The 20,017-nt window shown below is 40.9% G+C and overlaps 1 protein-coding gene across 1 annotated transcript in view; it reads left to right on the top strand.

The window, feature by feature from the left end:
* The window catches only part of grin2ba (glutamate receptor, ionotropic, N-methyl D-aspartate 2B, genome duplicate a), a 173,969-nt gene that overhangs the window by 95,157 nt on the left and 58,795 nt on the right, over positions 1-20,017 (top strand). The window contains 3 exon segments of the mRNA XM_022196983.2: positions 7,171-7,314; positions 9,198-9,468; positions 19,352-19,544. Of these exon segments, the coding sequence (XP_022052675.2) occupies positions 7,171-7,314; positions 9,198-9,468; positions 19,352-19,544 (608 nt within the window).

Raw genomic sequence — 20,017 nt, 5'->3', positions numbered from 1 at the left:
TTAGTCAAATGTTTTAATGAAGACCTGTGCTGCTGCTTTTTTTTTTAATTAACTCAAAAACTACTTAAAATAAGGTCACTGTTAATTAGATGATGGTCTGACAAATGTGCAAGCTAATTAAGCTTGTATGTGTTTGATTAAAGATAAGTAGGCTTCCATGATAAGAAATGTGATGATGAGGCATGAGAAGAGCGATGTGGAGGGAAGAAGAGAGACTGGCAGTGAGGGGAGGTTTAATTGAGGTACAGATAATAATTGCGTATGTGTGTGCAGAGCGAGAGAGAGAGAGAGGGAGAGGATGAACAAGGGATGGGGAAGAAAGCATTGGGAGCAGGGGGAAGGACTTGTCATCAATATGTAATTTTAGCGCACGTGGTGATGGCGGCTTGTGCTGGCAGGCTTTATCAGAAATGAAGGTGTTCCAGCGCCCATATGTGTGTGTGTCTCTGCATCCATCTCTGCTGCGAGTTTGTGTGAGCGCCTGTGGCTGTGGTGAGTTTATATCTCCTGCCCACTGTCTTTTAAATTCACTACATTCAAGCGAAGGCCAGCTGTTCCCTCTATCCTCGCGCCTCACCTCCCACTCCCGTTCTCTCTTCTTTTTTTTCTCCCATCCCTCCATCCTCTTTCGCGCCGTCTCTCGCTCTCTCGCTCTCTCTCTCTCTCTGGCTGGCTTCTCTTTTCCATCAGGCAGTTGCAGCAGCAGTCAATAGCAACACACCCCACCTCCCCTCCACACCCTCCCCTCCTCGCTCAAGTTCAAAGGATCCTTTATAGGCAGGATAGAAATATGCATTGCCAAAAACCTCCCAGCAACAGACACCATCATCTCTCCCTTGGCTTTCTCTACCTTTCTATCTCAGTCTTTGTCTTTCTTTCTCTCTGCCTGACTCCTCATAAAATCGTACCCATACAGTATACATTCCACGTGAACGTAATTAAAATGCTTCGAAACCGATACCGTTTCTGAAACCTTCTTCTTGTGGGCTAATTATGATGTAAGCCTCGTCCCACATTCTCACACATTATCTGTGGTAGTCCTTGCTTTGTTTTTTGTTTTTTGCATCAGTGGATTTAGGCCGGATAATCATTCTGCATGTAAAGTATAATCCAATCTGAGCCACAAACTCATCAGAGGCTAACATAGTTAAAAGAATAGTTACATGACGACATTAATACTTGTAGAGGAAATAAGAAGCTGCAGTCAGTAACCAGATCTTCTGCAATATAATGCAGATGGGAAAACAGTTAGTGTGGTTCTGTCCAAAGGTAACAAAATCTGCCTATAAACACCTCTAAAGCTCGCTAATTTGCACGCTATGTCCTTCTGTTTCCATTCTTTGTGCTACAGTAAGTTTTATCACCTTATGCTCAGCAAGAAAGTAAAAATCTGCAGCATGTCAGAGTATTTCTCTGGGTTTTATTAGATTTTTAAAAAATTGATTTAATGAATTTCTACATCGACAGAACACACCGTACAGTAACATATTGAAGTAAAAACACCTATTCGTAGCACAGTACCCATAATTTAAGATGGATAAATATTTAAATTCCATGAGATGAACCTTATTTTGACAGATTCACGATTGAATGAGCATGCTGCTAATTTTCCATAAAAGTTGCAGACCTCGTACCATTTCTGTTTCACTTTTAATTCAGTCACATTGACAGACAGACAAACCTGAAGTTGTGTGAAACAATTTAGGGATGACTTTTATCAAAATTTCTCATATATTATTCACTGAGAAGTCCAGAAAATAAAATAAAAAATAAAACAAGATAAGCACTCAGAGAGCACATTACTCCACCAAGGCTGCTCAGTCGTTGTATAATTTCACAGTCCACAGCGGTGGATTTTTAGTAGGATCGCAGTCGTGTGATTGTCAGCAGGCTTGTTGTCATGGTTACAGTGACGCCTTGCTGCTATGTGGCGATGATACAGAAATCTTTAACAAACCGGTGAATCCAGACTATGAGCTGCATCACTACCAAAATCTGATCAGGTGGTCCTTGTGTCATTTCTGACCTTCCCTGAAAATTTCATCCAAATTGTCCGTTTTTGAGTAATGTTGTGTACAGACAGACTAACAGACGGACAAACCTACGTCAATCGTCGCTTACCTCCGCCCTGATCCTTGGCGGAGTAAAAATCAAACTTTTTTGCCTTGAATATAGGTTCTAGAATGATTTAGATGAGACTTCTCAGTAAAAAATGGAAACCAGGCTTTGACCAAACATTGACAAGTTTAGTTTTGTTGCTTTCTAACTGTTTGTAGAAGTCTTTTCTCTGAGCAGCATCAGGCAACAGCAGGATTCACATGAGTGTTACCAAAGTAAGGGACGTGTGCACATTTACACACATGGAACAAAAGCATGCAACTTCATTCATTACTTATAGTTATAAATGATTCCTGACATAAAGGCACGAGTAACCAAGGCCTAACCTCAGACTAGAGAGTCATAGTTTATCAGCTGCAGCTAACACAGATTGAGTCCATTCCAACTGTCTTAAACTAGCAGTTAGAATCATCACACATGGAATACATTTTCAGTCTTTAGGAAATCATAAATAAAATAGCCTATTAGATATTTGGAGGGCGTAGTATTACACACCGTTTAATCCTTATTGTGTGTCAAATATCACATGCCATGCACCGTGGCTCTCTGAATGAAGCTGTGAGGAACATTAATGACTTTAATCTGATGATAGAATTCCATCACTTTAACAGACCAATGAAGCAGCAATGCTATCAGATCTCTAAAAAGGGCTTCAGTAATTGAAAACTACACAATAAAATCTTGAAAACCTGAGTTACATCAGTTCAACCTAAACCACAAATAAATATCTAAAATCTACTTCGCTGACATCTCACTTACAAACATTACCGACATTATATTTTCTTGAAAAACAGATTGCTTTCCTTGTATTACCAGTAAGCTGTAATGTTGTATTGGCTAACATGCATCATTTGCTGTTTCTGTAAGCATCAGCTTTCAGTCACACTGAAACACAAAGGTGTGTGTGGCTAACATAATGGCACAGTGTGTACATAATTATTACAGCCACATAAAAATAGCATACGGACAGAAAGCAGCAAATGTGAGTGCAAATGTTTGTGTACTTGACCTGTGTTCTCATGTTCTCATTTATGTACTGTATGTGATCGCAGCGTGACGCACTTTTCCGTTTAGAAAAATGAGCCTGTGTTGTTTTACCGTGCCGTTGTGTGTGTGTGGAGTGTGTACTGTGTGTGTTTGAAGCATCACTCTAGCATTAGGCTGTGATTGCCGTGTCGATTTGTCATTTTGCGTTGTGCATTGTGTGTTCTCCTAGAAGGTGGGTTTTGAACGCTGCTAGTACAGATGTGTTTGTGTGTGTGAAGATGTGTTTAAAGCCATTCAAATGTGTGTGTATATGTGTGTGTGTGTGTGTGTGTGTGTGTGTGTGTGTGTGTGTGTGTGTGTGTGTGTGTGTGTGTGTGCATATTCCGGAGCAAGATTGGAAGTGGGTCTATTTCTTTTGCAGTCACTGATGTGCCCCTGTGTGTGTAATTGAAATACCTGAGTTATTGACTCTCCCTTCCCTCCAAGTCAAATAACTGCTCCAGGAGTGTGTGAGTGTACTCATTTGGAGGCTCTGGGGCAGAGCAGGCAACTCTGGCAGACCAAGGCCTGTCAACCGCGGAGACACACACACACACACACACACACACACACACACACACACACACACACACACACACACACACACACACACACACATCACAATGCCCTGCTGAGGCCAAACCTGCACAAATACAGACAATTTAGAGGCACATGAGCATCAATACAGACACACACGGGGGAAATGCCCCACTCAAAAGAAGAAAAAAAATTATTTCAATAACTTTTACTTTAAAATAAATGAAAAAATCTGCCAGTAGAACACGTGAACAAAGACATAGGATATGATATTTAGAATATTGAGATCTCAAAATTAGATGAGGAAACTTATTTTAAGCTATATTTTACCAGGATTGTCAAGCTTAGGTGTCTTAACCCTCCTGATGTCCTCACCAAAAAATATTGTTGAATGTCTGATCAAAAAAATCCAAAAATTCAGCAAGAAATTCACCAAATTTATAAAAATTTGCAAAATCTTCAGGAAGAAAATTCCTTAAAAGTTTCCCTTTATAGTTGCATTTTTTAAAAAATCCCCAAATTTGGCAAGAAATAAACATTTAAAAATTAAAAAAATGTAAAAATTGTAAATATTTCAAAAACTGACTAAAAATCTTCCAAAAAATCTTATAAATATCTAAAGTGATTACATACATATCAGTAAAACTGCTAATATTTTCCTTAAGAACAATCGGGGAAAAAAATCAACCAAAATACAGCAAAATTGCTGGAATTTGGTTGATTTTTTGGGTATGTTCTTAAAGAAACATTTTTTTAACATTTTTTTTCCACCAAAAATTCTTCAAAAATTTCCCAACAAATTTTGAAAATGTGGACATTTTTACCGTGAAAATATATATATATTTTCCACATTTTTAAACTTTAAAACAGGTCAATTTGACTCACAGGACGACAGGAGGGTTAAAACAAGATCATTTCAAGATTGTTTGACTTAACGAGATATTTAAGATGCGTTGTCTTAAAACAAGTCCCTCCATCTTGCTGAAATGTCACTTGTTAATTGAATTTATCTTAAATAAAGTGGGATGAGACATTTTGACTAAAAATAAGACAAACAGACTTGGTAGGATTTTGAGTTTTTGCAGTGCACACACGCTGGATGGGCAGTGATACGTCTCTATTCTGCACACAGAGGAGGACACGCGTGTTTCTTTCCTGTCTTCCCCTCTCTGACAGCAGCAGTCCTCTGTGGTTGAACAACTCAGGCTTAGCCTCCTCCTGCGTAAATGGCTGGCTGACCGCCTGACACGCACGCACGGACGGCGCACAAACGCCTCCGTTTTCCCTGCTTCCCTTCCTTCGCCGACTCCTGGCTCGCTGCCCCTCGTCCCTGCACAGGATCACAGCCGTCTGCCAGCCTCTTCTCCTCCATTCATCCCATTGTCACCACATTGTCCTCTTCGCCTCTGTCCCTCTGGAGACCTCAAAATCTCAACTGCATCCACATCTCCATCTTTTATTCGAGCTCGGTTAATTCCTCCCTCTTCCTTTTCTCTTATCTGCTCCCTCTTCTCTGGTTTTATCTGCTCGTTTTCTGCCCATATCACTCCATCTCTCTCTCGCTCTCTTCCTGCCTCCACCGGCCATTCATCCTGCTGTATTGTGTTCTGTAGTGTATTGTTGTCTGTGTACAGTAGCCAGCGCTGACGTCAGCCATGGATCCACTGAGAAGACAGTGACCGGCTCAGAAGCGTATTCAAAGCCTCGCTGGCCGGCTTCCTGCGTCTGGCTGACTGACTCGCTGGCCTCGCTATCCCCCTCTGGGAATTTTAATGCTCACTAATCGATCACCTCATGCCAGCAGAGGTGATAATGTGGCCAGACCCTAATTATTGTTGCTGTAAATGAAGAGTGGTGTTTTGCAGCACTTCATTTTAGTCAGCCCCGCTCCCACCAGCGCTTTTTTTCTCCCCCTCCCTTCTTTCTTTTCTTTCTTTTCGCGTGTACTTTCCTCAAAGGCTAATGAAAATTCTGCAGACCTCTGGTACTTTGAATGAGTGTGTTGGACAGTGCATTAATGCCACTCTTAAGAAGAGAGAGGAAGCCAGAGGAAATGGTGGGGCGGCAGGGGCGCTCTGGAGAGGATAAAGAGGGGGAGCGGGAGTGCGCGAGTCTGGAAATTCAATTATAACCGTGCCCTGGCAGTAATTCCAGCGGTATTAATGGGATGGCGGAGCGAGAGACGAGATGGATAGAGATGGATGAAGCATGGGAGAGAAAGAGGCAAGAGAGGAGATAGAAATTTGAGCAACAAATGGGTTCAAGTTAGCGGAGAAACATGCGACAAATCAGTACGTGCATGATTATTTCATGATTTGACACGTTTTCAACCTCAATGTGCAGCACATTACCCTCATTATTAGTGTTCTTTTCCCTCACATTGTACTCTGTATGCCACCTCTATGGTAAAGCGCTGATCTCATTAATGCCGAAACAAGGTAACGGATCAACCGGTGTGAATCCCCCAGGACAGGCAGGTTAGCCTTTGATGCTGAATGAAGTACAGAGAGAGTCCTAAGAAGCCGACACCCTGCCTTCCTACGACTCCTTTCAGTCGCATGCAGTCGAACGCACACACACAAAAAAATTAACTCCCATTCATACAATTTGCCACATTAGAATCCTGAATATCCAGGAACATAAACACGCTACTGTACATTGTGTACACGAGAGCTGGACTCTCACAGATTGACTCACACATGCACACACACACACACACACACACACACACACACACACACACACACACACACACACACACACACACACACAGCAAGCTCATGTTGCAGAACTGCAGTCTCGTCTAGACTAGTATTTCTCACCTCCTCCTCTTCTTCTGTCCAACTCAATATTCCATTTCAACACTGGTGGCAAGAAACAAGCGTGGTTATCGGTGTGTAAGCAGTGTTTATTGGAGTGTCTGTCTCTGACTGTAATGCTGTTTTGGTTTGCTGTACATTCTGTATCGCTCATGCTTAGATTAAGCCCCTCCGAGGGAAAAGACTTAGTCAGAGAGGGCTTTTGTGTGCAGCGAGGGTAGGTGTGTGCCGTTTCTAGCATGTTCTCTGTCTGTGTAAATCTAGTATTGTATACAGCACACTGAAATCGCTATGTTGGCTTTAATAAAACAAACTGATGACGCTGATTGATGAGATTAAGGACGCCGACCTCGAGTCCTGACAATTTACTCCAGCTGCCCCGGTGTACAAACTCATTAAAGGAATCATAAAGGCAACTAATGAAAATCATGACCGGTATCATTACAAGCCCACTGGTGTCCTCTCGCCTTTCTCCTCTGCGAGCGAGAGAATGAAGGCAGCTAAATTAATGTTCGCACCAATAATGTTACAAAACCACCGCTGTCCTTTAAGTAGTAGCTATTCTCCTCTGTGTGTAGAGCCAGCTAAATTAAAGTTCAGGCCAATATGGTTATGCAACCATTTACACTCTGTCTTTGTTCCTCTGTGTGTGTGTGTCTGTCATTTTCAGGATGACAACTCCATGTTCTTTCAATTTGGCCCCTCCATCGAGCAGCAGGCTTCAGTCATTCTGAACATCATGGAGGAATACGACTGGTATATCTTCTCTATTGTCACAACGTACTACCCGGGTTACCAGGACTTTGTCACCAAGGTAACGGCATGCAGCTGAGACAACACGCACAAATAGACAGTACGTAAAGGACAGAGGATGACACACAGCGCAGGATGTATAAGCTTTCATGAGAGAGGTGTTTTTCAGCAGCGGAACAGCGAAATATACTGTGCGAATAATCCTGGGACATTTAAATTGTAATAATTCATATGTATATAATTCACATATCCCAGAATTATTTTTACAGAATGTTTCCCAGTTTGGCAATACTGTAGAAATCATGATTTAGAAAAATTAGTGATTATTGTGCTATAATACAGACTAATAACATACAAATAAATAACAAGCCAATTAAAAAAATGTGTTTTTATAAGAAAATGTATGATGCTGAATAAAGTTTGCTCATAACAGAGGAATTTCTCCGTTATATGGTGTCACTAAAAGCAGTGATGAGCATTTTCAGGTTGGGATTACTTGAGAAATGTGTCAAATGAACATGATGTGGAGTACAATCTACTTGCACAAGATTTTCAATTAGGGCTGGGATGATTACCAAGTTAATTACGATGAATTAAAAACCCTTACAAGGCCATGTTTCTGGAGAAGTACATATACTAAAACATATACTAAAACCACCTAATCCATAAAAATATCGATCAAGTCTTGCGAGGTCGCATTGTCGTAGACGTTCGCCATGTTGATGTTCGTCCGGTAAGCGGCCCTGATAAGAGCTTTGTAATTGCGGCTTCGTTATAACGGCTCATACGGCTTTATCGTTTGAAATAAGCAAATTTGGGGCCAATGTTTCTATCTTACCATTGGTCGACTTAAGCGTACGGATGTGTGCATATTTTATGTTAATTAGAAATCCTAAACAAATCACACGTGTTGAGCCGAGAATGTTCGGTTTCGGCTGTGTGTACGAATAAGCGGGAACCGAGTATACTCGGTCCCGGCTTTTTAAGGGTTAATTACAGAAAAAAATGCATTTAAAAAAACGCATTTAATCCCACCTTTCTCAGTTCCCTAATTTCTGGCAACACTGATGCACACTCCAGCCCAGTAGGTGGCGGTAATGAACCTAAAGTCTATTTGCCAGCTGTGAAGAAGATGCACGGTGAATCAGCGCAGAAATGTCAGACCAACATGGCGGCTCAATCGCAAACGTTCTCTGTTAATATGAAAACTATTAAGCAAAAAGTATTTCTGAAAGCATTTGAGTTATGGAGTTTAGAAATAAGTTTCTAAATCTGTCCTCATTTTAGTTCAGCGGCGGCTAGTTTAGACCTTTAACGAAAGTTTTGTGATTCGTCAGACTTCCGCTCCCGGACCTCATTTGCATAAATGAAACTACTTTATGTAAATGAGCTCCGGGGCGATGCACCATACGTTGGCTACGATAGTTCTGGTACCAGCTAACGGTTGCTAGCCCTCAATAGACCATTTACACCATTTTTCAAGACACTGAAAGTGCTTCAGTTTATAAAAAGTCTTAAAATGTATGCATAAAATGCATAATTGCTAGAATTGCGCTTTGAGTTTGCAGTAATCTGTGAATGTAGCAAACAGATGAAAAATGCAGGTAAATATAAATGAAACAAAAACATTTTTGTTGTTTAAGTTCACATGTTTGTCTATTCGTTGATTCAGTCGTCAACCAAAATTTATTTGGATTGAAAAACTTTGCTTATTGTGTCATATATTGCTCAAAAATGCAATTAATTAATGACAAAGCTTGTAATTAATCGGATAAAAAAAATTAATTGTGTCCCACCACTATTTTCAATATGTGACAGAACTGAAACTCATCTTGAAAGCCTCATACTGTTAAAAGCAAAAATTTAATTTCCCTTGTTGGACAATATCTGATAATAAAGCAAGGTGCTTTTTCATGCAAAATCAGTCTTTTTCTCTTCATCCAGATTCGTAACACCATTGAGAACAGCTTTGTCGGATGGGAGATGGAGGAAGTTCTGCTGCTCGACATGTCCGTCGATGATGGCGATTCAAAGATCCAGAACCAGCTGAAGAAGCTCCAGAGCCCTGTCATCCTCCTTTACTGCACAAAAGAAGAAGCCAACACTATCTTCGAGGTGGCCCACTCTGTTGGGATCACCGGCTACGGTTACACGTGGATCGTGCCGTCGCTGGTAGCCGGAGACACTGACGTCGTGCCTGCGGAGTTCCCCACAGGTAGGAAATCCGAAACAGAGGCAGAGTTTGGGAATTACATTTGGATCCCGTTTTATCTGACATAATCTCACTGTGGAAAGATGTTTGATTGCTCTGAGCTCAAATCCTAAGCTCTTTGGAGTACAATAATTACATGGCATGCAGTGGTTGGTGTTTATTCAAAGAGCATTTAAGGTGTCATCCATTTCTACGCGGGTGTCCCTATTTTTAGAAATCACATCACATTGTTCATTGATCCCTCTGTGCTTTTGTACAATTAGGCGGTGTAAAACATCATGTACAACAAGTACGTCATGAAAAATTACCCTGATTTTTTTCTATTTTTTGTGTGTATCCCATTCTGAACTGTGTCAGATTTTCAGACAAAATTGAACATTCAAAGAAGACAACCCACACGCATGCACAAGTTTTAGGTTCATGTGCCTGAACTCCAACCTAACACGTCCAATAGATGGAGATCTGTCATCGCTGTGGTGGTATTTTGACCCGCTTTTATTCTCAGAACTGTTTCTTGTGAGCATGAACTCCTCTTTTCAGCACTTCTGCTACAGCATCTCAGTTGGGTTTAGGGTCTGGACTTTGACTAGGACACTCTAAACCTTTAATTTTACTCCTCTTGAGCCATTCAGAGGTGGACTTACTCATGTGGTTGGGATCACTCTTGCTGCACTTGAGCTTCAGGTCACACACTGATGACCGGATGATCTCCCCCAGGATTTTCTGTCAAAGAGCAGAATTCAAGTTTCCTTCAGTTATAGCTGATCGTCCTGAAGCAGAAAGGATTCCTACATTACACTGCCACCTTCAGGCTTCATGATTGGTAGATTGTTGGTTTTGCAGAATGCTGTGTTTGGTTTACGCTACATGTAACGTGATGAGTGTCTTCCAAGCAGTCCGTGGGACATTATTCCAAAGGGTTGAAAGGTAATCAGGGTGTGTCGAGGCAAAATTCAGACGAGCCTCTTTGTTCTTCATTGTTAGCAGTGGTTTTTGTCTCGCCCCTCTCACATGGATGCCATTTTTTTCCATTGTCTTTTGGCTAGTGGAGTCACGAACCCTGATTGTCATTGATGATTTTTTGGATGTTTTCCTTGGATCTTCTGTTACTGGTGAGTTGTCATCGCGCTCTTGGAGGAATTTTGGAACGTCGGCCACTTCTGAGAGGACTCACTGTTACTCCAAGTCTTCTTCATTTGTAGATAATGTCTCTCAGTGTGCATCAGTGGAGTCCCAGAGTGTTTGGAGCTCTTCCCAGACTGATGTATTTCAATCACCTTTTATTTTTTTTATCTCTTTTTCAATCTGTTTGGTTTTCACATAGACAGCTGCTTTTAGAAGCTTAAGCCAACTTTCTGCTTACATAAAGGGTCTAGTCAAGTTACCTTGATTGAAGAGGTCTAGTCATAATCAGACCTGAGTGTGTCGTGTTCAGCTGCATCCAGTTATCAATGCAGCTTAGTAGTTTTTTGGATTTAGTACCTAAGGGGGGAAATGCTTTCTCACACCAGCACTGTTGATTTTTATATGCTGTAATTATACTATATATTGATATGATTGCCCTTTTGATTCTTTTCACTACACATCTGTGTTTAGTCAGGTTGCATTTGTTTTATGAAATGGTTCTATTTAAACATGTGGTAAAATTCAATATGAGATACTCCTAAAAATAGAAGGAAATAAGAGGATGGGTCAAATACTGTCTCACTGCATACAGCCAGTTATAGAAAAAGCTATAGCTTGTGGCTCTTTCACGGTTCGAATGTGATGATGTTACTCTGCCCTTACACTGTGTCTTAAATATGACTCAGTGCTGGACTGTCTATCTTTGGCCATCATAAAAACCAGTAATAAATCCACATACCCTCATCTATGGTGAGGCATTATCCATTTTCATTAGTCGTTGCTTCATTCTTGGTCTACTTGGCCAACGCAGAGCCAATACTGAGCCTTTGAAATTTTCTTTATCAAATTTCATTCTTAGTCGGCAGTTTGGATTTTTCTTGCGAGATGAAAAAAACAAACTGACCTTTCCTAATAAGAAGTGAGGGAGCATGTCTCCCACGCTCTCCTCACACAGCACCACTGGAGGTCATTCTAACCTTTGAAGGTCAAATGTGGAGCCAAAGTGGCATCTAAGTTGGGCTGCATTAACCACTCAGCCTGCTCACGCAGTCTGACAGGTGTACCTGTCACACTGCCTCATGTAACACCACTTTCAGCACTTGGGGGTGGAGACACTTTTAGAAAGGCCAGCTCCCAGTGGGAATCAAACCTTTAACTGTTAGTGATGTTGCCACCGTGCTAACTAAAGGAACTTTGTACAACTTCCGGCTGTTTCCCTCTCTGTGGGAGAGCAAACTGTGGAGCAGGTAGTATATTTATGCTGGACATATGAGCCTGGCAATTTGTTGGTGTTTGGCTTGTTGATTTACGGTGAAGGGGGGATATTACACTACTGCCTGTCCTCAGCAGTTTCTGGGAAATGGTTTCCAGGCGGAACCTGAGATCGTTGTGCTGCTCAAGCACCGTAACGCAAACTTTTTACCTCTGTTCCCATATTGGCATCCATGGATGATTTATTCTAAATGGGACTTAGGAGTGTGTTTGCACACCTGTGTGTGTGTGCTCATGACTATCTCCTGTGTTTGTGTGTAATATCGCTGTGCATTTGTCTGTGAAAAGCGGGATTGGTTCAGGGTTTAATTTGCATGAGAAAATAATGGGTGGAAGTAATCAAATGGGTTGTGTGTTTGTGCTTTGGTGTGTACTTCATATGGTGGAGGGCAAGAGTGTGAATGTGTTGGTCAGGACAGACAAAGCTATACTGTGTAAGTGTGTGTGTGTGTCGGTTTGTCTGTTTTAAATTAGGGTTCCACTCTACAAAGTTTGATATATCACCAAATCATTTATGTAAATCACGCAACAACTTTGCTCTTGATTTATGTCGCTACGGAGATAATAGTGTCTTGCTTATGTACTGCCTGGATGATTTCAAAGTAGAGCTGGTGGAGAGGCTGCGTTGATGGACACACAGCAACCTCTCTCAGTTAACAGTGAATTATCCTGGCGTGAATCATGGGCGACGTAATGGCGGATAGCAGGCTAAATGCCATCCTCTCATTTTATGCATGATGAATAGAATATAGAATGTGCCAAAATGCATGTAACTCAAAGCCGACCTATATTCTAACAATATGAAATAAAGCAGACACTTTATATTTCATTTGCATGTATTAATGTGCAGACGGCTGAGCTTCTGCTGCTGCAGGATCTGTGCTCGTCAACGCTGCCCTTTGCCAATAAAAAGGCCGTGATGACTGGATTCAGCAGTGCTAGTCTGTAAAACCTGGACTGAGAGCGGCGTCACCCTCATAATGATTAGCTAAAGCATATAAAAGACTTGTATTTTTTACTTTGCATAGGGCTGTGTAGATCATTTCAGCACTGACATTTTGATGTATGTGATAGCTGATCGCAAAGAGTGCAGTGTGAAGTAAGACAAATCACCTCAAACACGTCATACTACAGCTTTTATGCTGCTTGATTCAAAATGGAAACTCGAATTGGTTTGCATTTTCCATGACTAATCTGCAAAACAAATCTGTCTGACGGAACATAATTTACTCTGATTTAGAGGTTATTGGATACACAAAGTTTATTTAGAAACTTTAAAAGCAGGCACAGCAAAAATGTGAATGAAACAGGACAGCAACTCTGGAAAGGAAATTTTGTCGTAAGAAGAAAAACTGTCAGTTGTGTGGCTGCACAATTATGGAATAACAAGCTCACTCATGGTTTTTGCTTCCCATGGATAAATAACCACCATCAGCTGCGATACTGATGTTTAAAATGCTGCGCTCATTGAAAACTGCTAACAGGAAGTAGCCCATGTAGATCAAATCAGATGTTTTTTTCTAACCTTTGGTAAATCTGACATTAGAATGCCTTATTTCACTGCTTTCACAATCATTTCTGGTCACACACCATCAGCAGAAATGTAGCATGTTGTTTTTATCTCCATGAATAATCACGATAAGTAGGTATAATCTCAGTATCAATCAAGATCATTGCGATTGTCATTTTGGCCATAATTGTGCAGGTCTAGTCCTTTATTTGGAAATATTACGGCTGCAGAAAGGAAACAGGTACAGGTAATGCAACATTTTGTCTGTTGAAATCAGCACTACAGATCTCTGTAGAAGAAGTGCAAAGTCAGAGTGACATCCAGAGAATAGCTTTAGATGCCTTTGCCGGTGTTACACCACATGAGAAAGATTCCTGGATGGTTTGCACTTTAAAAAAAACAGTCTTTATTGTAAAAAATCATTTTTAAAGAAGTTTTTAATGCATTTATTTCTGCAGATGCACTCCCTTACAAAGTTATTCTAGAATTATTAATTGTTGCCCAATAGTTATGTAGAAGCCAAGCCAATGCTTGAAGCCCCTGAGGCGCTTCACCAGGACTTCAGTAATTTTCGTGCCAACAAACTGTAGCGCATCTGATGAAGAGAGCCAGAGACAATAGCTTGCATTTCAATAATCTGTTCATCTCCAAGGCAGTTGTAATCCAACATTCTTCATCTCAAACAAACAATTCACCACTACCGGCTTCTTCAGGGGTCAAAACTGTTTAACCTTTCAGGCAGAACACCAGCCCAGACAAAGACTGGTTCCTACTTATAACGTAGCGCTCATTGGCTCCTACAAGTTACTCAAGTCATCTGGTGAGAATTCCTGTATTTTTCAAAAAAATGCAACATGCATTGCAGAAAAATAAAAAATTGCAACGCCGTTTTTTTCTTCCAATATCATGCAGCCCTTATTTTACAGTGTAGAAGTGCAGAGACTTTGACAATACTAAAACTCTGGTAGACTTTCTGAATGCTTTTTTCATACGAAAGTGTAGACTTTAATAGATACTGGCCTGAAGTAACCAGGATGAATTTTCAAACTTACAAACAGATACTTTGATGATATTTGCGGTTTTAACTTATTCAACCGACTCTTATCTCTAGTTGCAAACTCAACGTGAGGTTAAACCACACGAAACCAGCAGAGACAGACGAGCGCACCGATCTCTGAACGTAGCGTACAATGAAGTGACAATGCGACCGTGCTGGTTGGGTGCTCTGGGTGAATCTGGCGGTTAAAGGTTCTAAAAGGTTCAGGAGAAGGTGCATGCTAGCTGTGGGGCTAATTTGCTTATGAGGCACACTTAATAATTTGTACGGTGTGTGATGAAGAGCCTCCAACTCTCCTGGGTAATTCCACTGATGCCTTCCTTAAGTAGCGCTCTGGGGAACCATCTCTCCACCCACCCTCCTCCATGCTTCCTTTCCCTCCTTATTTTAAGCTGTTGTTCCCTCACTTCTTTGTGTTTCCCGTCTTACTATTTCAGCCTCGTCTGACTCCCTCCCAGCTCCCTTCAGCTTTCTGTGTTTCTTGTTTCTCGATCTTCGTGTCTCTGCCGCTGTCTGACTTTCTCTCGCTGCTCATCCCGTCCTTCTATTTTTCCTCCTCGCCCCTCTCTCCTCCCTCTCTTTCCCGCTAACAGCCTTTCTGTCTCTGTTCTCCCTGATCAGAGTTACTCTCGACTGCTGCACAGACTGCGCGAGCGTAACCACCAAATCTGACATCACCGGCAGTAATAAGCTCTTTCTAAAAATATCTGCTGCCGTTACGTTGCCCAATCACTTCACCTACTACGAATCGACAGTCTTTGTGGTTTTCTTTGTGTTTGGATGTATCTGTGACAGAGACGCAGCCTGTCACAGCACCCACAGAGACAGTCACCGATTTATTCACTGCAAAAACTCAAAATCCTACCAAGTGTGTTTGTCTTATTTCTAATCAAAATGTCTCATCCCACTTGATTAAATATAAATTCATTTAACAAGTGACATTTCAGCAGATGGCGGGACTTGTGTTAAGACAATGCATCTTAAATATCTGGTTAAGTCAAACAATCTTGAAATTATCTTGTTTTGAGTTGAATGTTGCAAGAAAACTCAAAATAAGTTTAACCCTCAAGTCATCCTGTGGGTCAGATTGACCCGTTTTAAAGTTTGAAAATGTGGGGAAAAAATATTTTCACAGTGAAACTTCTGATGTCCACATTTTCAACATTTTTGGGAAATTTTTGAACATTTTTTGGTGGAAAAAAAGAAATGTGAAAAATGTTTCTTTAAGAACATTCACATAAAAATCAACCAAAATCCAGCGAATTTCGCTGAAATATCAGAAGTTTTACTGATATATATGTAATCACTTTAGGCATTTTTAGGATTTTTTGGAAGATTTTTACTATTTTTTGAAAATATTTACAAGAATTTTCTTGCCAAATGTGCGGGTTTTTATATTAAAAAATAAAAAGGAAAACTTCGAAGTAATTAGTGAAATTTTCTTTCTGAAGGTTTTTCAAATTTTCAGAAATTTGGGGGATTTTTTTTCAGATTTTTTGGATTTTTTTTCAGACAAAGAAACAATGTTTTTTTGTGCCCATAAATAAGGACAGCAGGAGGGTTAATACATCTCAAATTAGGAGGATTATATGAAAGTGAATATCTATTTTTGAGATAAAAGCGTTTTTTTTAAAGCATCTTTGTCTTATTTTAAGACACCTAGGGTTGACAATCCTGGTAAAATAAAGCTTAAAATAAGTTTTCCCAGCTAATTTTGAGATCTCAAGATTGTAAATATCATTTCTTATTTCAAGAAATCTTACCAAGCCATTTTTGTTCTTTTCACTTATTTCAATCTAAAACTTCCTTAAAATAAGTTTTTTTCTTGTTTTGAGAGAGGCATTTTTTTCAGTGTACCAGAAAAAAGCCTTTGCAGCTGCTACAGCGCTGTTCATCTTTAACACTGCTAGTTGACATGTGTGTATTGTGACATTTAAACCTGTCCTAAGAGAGGTATGACTACATACACATCACGCAGCAATGAAAAGAGTCCGCCACAGAGCATATGCTGTTAACAAACACGCACGTATGAAACTTCTTAGCAAAGAATCTTCCCCATAAAATAATAAAAGTGAAGTGTGTAAAAAGGAACAAGCGATGGCAGTGAGTGAGTGAGTGTTGAGAAAGTGTCAACAGCGTGTGTGACATTAGATGTGGTCCTGGAGGGCTGGAGCTGTCAGCACTGAAGCCCCGCGAGGAGGGCAGGTTGCCAGGCTGCCTGTCTATTTCTGCCCACTGACATGGTAGCGGAGTGGCTGACATGTGGTCATACGCTGTCAGATAGATGCAGATCTGTTGATGGACGGACAGCGGGACAGATTAAATGGCAGACAAAGAGACAGATAGGCAGATAAATTGACTTGAAAGCTGGACATTCCTCGCTGAAAGCTGTGTGACCCTCAACCCAGAGGCGAAGTCTAATGGGTCCCAAACAGACGAAGCAGTTGCTGGCCATTTTCAGAAGCCACGAAGGCATTTGTGGCTGATTTTAGGCTGGGCTTTTGATCGGGAAGGTTTTTGTGGTAAATTGGTTGTTTAGTGGTTTCTGCCCGGCTTAGCTTCACACACACACACACACACACACACACACACACACACACACACACACACACACACACACACACACACACACATCTGTCCAACAGTATCTGAAGAAATATGGCCTTCACCACAGACCTGCATGTCTTTAAAGTAGGGCTGCAACTATTGATTATTTTAATAATCGCGTAATCATCCGTCTTCGTCTCCGTTTTGGTATGTGTGTTACAGCTTCAAAACAGAACTGAGCATGCTGTGCAACAGAAATAACCATCCAGGCGGACGTCCGTGCTCTATTGTGCATGTGTAGTATATAGTGGATTAAATGAAGCCTCGAGGCAGAGAATTTTGCCTTGAGGCATTTTAGTAATCAGATTACTCAAGGAAACGTTTCAGCCCTACTTTAAAGTGAAGCCATCGCTGAAATACTTTAAGCTTGCATTCATCCTCTTCCAAGTCCGTCCATCCGTCCGTCCGTCCGTCCGTCCGTCCATCCATCCATCCATCCATCCATCCATCCATCCATCCGTCCACCACAGGGCCAACACAGACAACCAATCACAGGGTGCAACTCCTTTGGTTGCAAAAACCGGCTAGATTGTATAGAAGTCAGAAATTGACTCTACTTCTCACTTGATTTCTTACCTCCATAAACATTTTCTTCGTGAGTTTATGGTCTCTATTGGTAGCTTGAACACTTTTTGAATACAGCATGCAGTTATTTTTTAAAATTATGGTCATAAATAAAGAAGAATATGTTTTGAAATGGGACTACTTTGTGATTGACAGGTTGCTACAACATCACCGTGCATGAGTCAGATCCACCGCTCCCTTTTTACGTCCGGTTTTTGAAAGACTAACATTTAGCAGAAGACAAAGCTTGGCAGCGGTAGTCAACAAACCAGTGGGTGACATCATGGGGGCTCTGTCCAGCTTTTAAATACAATCTATTGGATGAACCCTGCTTGACTTCACGCACAGAGCGGCTTTAAAACTTGGTGTTTTAGCTACAACCATTGCCATCTTGGCAGTGCCTAGCTTCTCCTAACTGGAGCTGCAACAATTAATCAATTTGTTGCCAACTTTTAGATTAATCGCCACCTAGTTTGATAATCAGTTACTTTGTCTGACGTATGTTTATCAAAGACAAAAGTAAAAATTCTTTGATTCTTTAAATCATTTTTTGGTTTCTCTTCTTTTTTTATGTGACAGTGAACTGGATATGTTCGGGTTGTGGACAAAACAAGAGATCTGAGGACATTATCTTGGGCTTTGGAAACACTGATCAACATTTATTTATTTTTAAAAATATTTTCTGACTTTTCAGAGACCAAACGACTAACCGACTAACATAAATGGAAATTAAAAAGGAGCATTACTTGTGTGCTGCAGGTCTGAAGTAATACATTTTATAATACAGAGTCGAAAGAGGTATCTATATGTAACACGCACACACTGCAACACGCACTGTGTGTCATCAATTAATGGTGACTATTTGTCATGAGTTAATCATATTACGACTGAATATTGTAATGGATTATGTTGTCAATAACAGCAGTTTAATATCAGCTAAACTCATTATCAAAATGTCAGCTGTACTTTAATAGATTTGTATAGCCTAATTTTCCTGCTATATTAACTCTTCTTATAGCCTTTGCCTGTGGTTTTAAGTTTATTTTAGATTAATAATGTACAAAGAATGCATTTGATACCACATTTTCTAACCTTTTCTAGTTAAATAAAGCCAAACTTGTAAGATCAAGGACTGTCCTCAGCCCTGAGGATGTGAAAATATGGCACGGATACTTGCTAGACGCTACATAATAAACAGCAGAGGAGGACATGGTGGAGAAACGACTGGCATGGTGGATAATTAGAAGGGCACCGGGAGACAGACAGACAGAGAGAGAGAGAGAGAGAGAGACCTACAAATAAATGCTCATAAACATTTGACAGATTGTCAAAAGAGAACAGGATTCAGGCAGACAGAAGGACAGATAAACAGACGTACTGACGGTGCAGAGGCCAACAAACAGAGACAGACAGTGCTTTCCACAGACAGATGGACAAACACGGCAAGGTGATAGACACTTATGCAGGCAGAATTGGAGAGCTATTCATCTGTTCTCTGAGTCATCACGTAGTGTATGCTCTGTCTCTTGGAGTGTGTTCAAAACATGTACACTCTATATACCCAGCAGAGTTATCCCAGTCTCTCCCCACTTTAGCTTCCTCCATCTGCCTGTCTCTCCTTTGTCTTTCCGTCTCTTCGCAGTCAACTGTTCTCATGCAGAATTGGTGTGAGTCCTTCCCTTCTCAGCTCCCTGTTTTTCCTCTAGCTTCCTCTGAATGTTGCCTCTCCTCTTCTTGCTTTGTCCGTCCAGGCCTGCTCTCTGTGTCCTACGATGAGTGGGACTACGGCCTGGAGGCCCGAGTTCGTGACGGCGTGGCGATCATCACCATGGCAACGTCCACTATGATGATGGACCGCGGGCCTCACACCCTGTTGAAGTCCGAGTGCCACGGAGCTCCTGACAAGAAGACCCCCATCTCAGGCAACCCCAACGAAGTGCTCAGGTGAGTGAAGGTGGAGGCTGTATCGGGTAGTAATGGAGGGCAATGCCTAAAGTGGTAGCATGGAAAGATGTGGTAGCGTGACACAGGGGTGTATATTAGGGTGACCAAACTTCCTGTTTTCCCAGGACATGTTCTGTTTTCACTTCCTGTCCTGGCCGTCCTGGTTGTTTTTTATAAAATGTCCTGGTTTTCTTTTTTTTCATTTGCGAATAATTGACCGGTTAAGCAAGAAAACTGCTGGGAAGGATCAGCTTTACAGCAAAATATAGATAGGCAAACAAGTAGGATGAGGAAGAAAAACAGGATGATGAAGAAAACTAAAGATATAGGTATTTTTTATTAGTTACTTTTTGTAAATTTGTGAGAGCTATTTTTGTTAAAGTTGGATTGCTCATTTTTCTAATGCAGAAGAGATATTTCTATTATTATTATTATTTTTTTTAAACTTGTCATAATAAAACATGTTGAGTAAC

The sequence above is a fragment of the Acanthochromis polyacanthus genome, chromosome 21, assembly GCF_021347895.1.
Source record: "Acanthochromis polyacanthus isolate Apoly-LR-REF ecotype Palm Island chromosome 21, KAUST_Apoly_ChrSc, whole genome shotgun sequence".
Lineage (NCBI taxonomy): Eukaryota > Metazoa > Chordata > Actinopteri > Pomacentridae > Acanthochromis > Acanthochromis polyacanthus.
Note: the sequence above shows the minus strand (reverse complement) of the source record. Positions and strands in the feature narration are given on the sequence as shown.